Raw genomic sequence first — 3,484 nt, 5'->3', positions numbered from 1 at the left:
CAAAGCCATTCTCAGAGCATTTCCTGCGCCTGCACAGGGATCACTCTCTTACTTTTGGGGGGATTTAAATATCCCTGCATATTTTCCCCAAGTTTTCAGATTTTTCTGCACATATGGGGATTGCCCCAAATGTGCAGGGAAACCTCCCTGCCCCCCAAGTGCCCCCGATGTGCTGATTTAGATATCCGCAAGGAGGGGGCATGTTGGGAATTAGATATATAGATATGGAGCAGAAGTCCATCAGTGACTATTAGCCACAAGGTATAGATAGGAACTCTGGGGCAAGTGATGAACTGTATTCTTGGTGCTTGGGAAGGGGCAACAGTGGGAGGGCTTCTAGTGTCCTGGCCCCACTGCTGGACCACCTAATGGCACCTGGTATTTTTGGCCACTGTGTGACACAGAGTGCTGGACTGGATGGGCCATTGGCCTGATCCAACATTGGCTTCTCTTATGTTCTTATCCTTCCCCTCCATTGCCAAGCCCAGCATGGCTCCAGGCAGCCACAGCTCCCTCCAAATTTTATGTTTTATTTTGGGAGGTATTTAAATCCCCCCCCCGTGTGTGTGTGTGTGTGTGTGTGTGTGTAAAGTTCATATGTATATACATATATATATTAAATTTTCAGATTTTTCTGCAAACCTGGGGACTTTCCCAAGTTTGTAGAACCGTTTTCTGTTAATATGGGCCCGATCTGCAGATTTAGGTATCCGGAGATTAGCCCGCACTTGACTATTAGCATATCAGATATGTTTTACCGTGAGATGACCGGGACTCTGATTTGTTTACAAAGCAAGCTATTTAGCAGTGGCCGAGGCAAACTCAATTTATTTATTTATTTATTTCGATTTGTATCCCGCCCTTCCTGCCAGAGCAGGCTCAGGGCGGCTCACGTTAAAAGATACAACAAAATGCAAATTCCTTACATACACACACCTCATAAAACTCATACGCAATTCACAAATAAGTGCAGTTAAAAGTGCTAGTGGCGGTAACTCTTGGCCCTGATGTTGCAAATGTGGCAGGAAGTATGGCCAAAGGATGTCAGTGTTGACATCGCAGGCAGATGTCAACAGTGCCTGCATAAGTGATTGCACAGTGTGGCCATTCTTAGTTCTGAAATATTCCAGTTTTTCTCTATAGTCAGTGGTGGCAGCATCCATCTTCCTCCCAAAGGCTTGAGCCATTTCCCGTGTGTAGTTTACCTTGAACCGTGAGGAGGAGGAGGAGAAACCTAAGTAACGGGAAGAAAACTATAAGTAACCATTTTGACTTAGGTGGGGTTCTGTTTTAGTCCTTCTTACCCTAAAATTACTGTATTCAACCTAGCAACCTAGCCTGCAGCAGCCTCTTCTCTGTAGGGTGTCTTGCATCTGCAGGGACTGCTTTTATGTTGAGGAAACAGGTCGAGTCATTTTTGTTGTGCTTTAAGCCTTTGACATCTGATCCGTGTGATCTTTGCTGTTAGTTCATTATCTTAGAACATGATTTGTTTTAAACGGGTGTGGTATCAACATTTTTGTGCGTGCGTGAGCTGCCTCGGCCTTCCTTTCTGTGGAAAGGAGGGTTCTGTAGGCCCGAAGCCTGTGTTGCTTCTGCTCTGCTGAAGATATTTCACCACAATAAAAATACCCCAAACATTGTGTGGCGTTTTCAACAGATGTTTCGATGCTTGTGTTTCTTATTTCAAACTTACCCTGGAGGGTGGGGTGCAATGTTCCCTCTAAGCTTTGGAGTCTTGTGAGCAAAAATTATACTTTGTGAGCGAATGGCATTAAAGTTGTGAGCGAGAGATTCGACTGCTGCAGAAATTAGTTTCCTCTGGAGCCATCCTTCCTGAGCTAAGACAAAAATGTGTGAGCCGGAGGCTAAAAAACTGTGAGCTAGCTCACACTAACTCAGCTTAGAGGGAACATTGGTGGGGTGTCACACTAGCTATGACAGAGGGAGGAAGATCCCTGTGTATTTATTCAGAAATCTGCCCATTCACATGTAAAATGGAGGACAGATATTGACCAAAAAAAACCCCACATGGAACTCATGGGAACATTCTGCTGTTTTAAACACTTTTTCTCCCATCCTGGCTCTTCTGCAAGACATGAGCCTGGCTGGACAGGAAGCAGTGAAGAACAGCAAGGGCAAAGAGGGAGAAGCAGTGTGTAGGTATTAAAAAGTTAAGGTAAAGGTTCCCTTGCTCGAAAGCCAGTCGAGTCCGACTCTAGGGTTGCGGTGCTCACCTCCGTTTCAAAGCCGAAGAGCCAGCGCTGTCCGAAGACGTTTCCGTGGTCATGTGGGCGGCATGACTAAACACCAAGGCGCACGGAATGCTGTTACCTTCCCAACGAAGTGGTACCTATTTATCTACTTGCAATGTCTTGCTTTCGAACTGCTAGGTTGGCAGGAGTGTAGGTATTACGTCCCGTCATAAACCCAACCCGTCCCTCACTTCACATGTTAGTGGGTGTCGTGTTTGGTTCGGCCCTTAGCGTTCAGTTCAGTTTGTCCCTTTCAAATCACAGGTTGTCACAAAATGCTGCTTGCTGCAGGTGGAGCCAGAATGCACCTTTCCCAGTAACTCGTTTTTGAGCATCACACAGAGCCATACAGCCAGTGTGAGACAGACCCAGCAGCACAATATGTACGTTCTGTCGGGTTTGTCATATAAAGGACTCAAAGTAAATTTCATTCTCCTTCTCTCTCCCCCCCCCCCCCCCCCCAGCAACATTCTTATTCTTATTGGAATTAGGCAATAACAGTGTAGACCGTCATGGGTTTCATTCTCTACTGCATTTTAATTTAGTATACGCAACTGTTCATATGGTGGGTTTTTTGGAGGGGGGACATCTGCCTTTCAAATATGCCGGCAGCGCTGTCTGAAAATGTGGCAGAGTAAATGGGCAGGGTGTAAACTCTTGCCGAGTACCTTTAGTACGTGGACCAAGGGGAGAAACCGGCACGTTGAACCGTTTCTATATCCAGGTAGAATTTCACCTTGTGTTTAATGCTTAAACAGATATAGCATAAGAAATTATCTCTTTTCTTAAGTGGAGTTCCAAAAATATATTTTCCTTTTCTTTAAAATGGCGTATGTGGCCATGATACTTTAAAGGGGGAGTTGCTGTTATTCGAGCAGACTTGTTTATTCTTATTTAAACCTGCATTTCCCAGCATAAAACATCCTTATTTATTCTGCAAATTGTGTCTCTACATTATCTTACTCAAAATGTAGAGCCTTGGTCTTTGAGGAGGATTGACTTGCAGTCTGCTATTCTTTTTTTTTTTTTAAACGGGATTGCTGTTGCAGAAAGAAAAAGGAGCAAATGATAAAAAGGAGGACAAAAAGGTAGCAAAAGGGAAGAAGGGAGCCAAAGGAAAAGATGAAACTAAGCAAGAAGATGCTAAAGAAGAAAACCACTCTGAGAACGGAGATACCAAAACTAACGAGGTAGAGTATATGGCAGCTATGGGGGGTGGGAGAATGAGC

At 44.6% G+C, this 3,484-nt stretch overlaps 1 protein-coding gene across 2 annotated transcripts in view; it reads left to right on the top strand.

Annotated features, from left to right (window-relative positions):
• LOC107116838 (non-histone chromosomal protein HMG-14A) overlaps positions 1-3,484 on the top strand; it is a 13,651-nt gene that overhangs the window by 8,065 nt on the left and 2,102 nt on the right. For both annotated transcript variants that reach the window (XM_015418849.1, XM_015418848.1), the window contains exon 6: positions 3,305-3,445. In XM_015418849.1, the coding sequence (XP_015274335.1) occupies positions 3,305-3,445 (141 nt within the window). The remainder of the gene's footprint in view (positions 1-3,304; positions 3,446-3,484) is intronic.

Source organism: Gekko japonicus, unplaced genomic scaffold (genome assembly GCF_001447785.1).
Source record: "Gekko japonicus isolate JY-2015 unplaced genomic scaffold, Gekko_japonicus_V1.1 scaffold1606, whole genome shotgun sequence".
Lineage (NCBI taxonomy): Eukaryota > Metazoa > Chordata > Lepidosauria > Squamata > Gekkonidae > Gekko > Gekko japonicus.
Note: the sequence above shows the minus strand (reverse complement) of the source record. Positions and strands in the feature narration are given on the sequence as shown.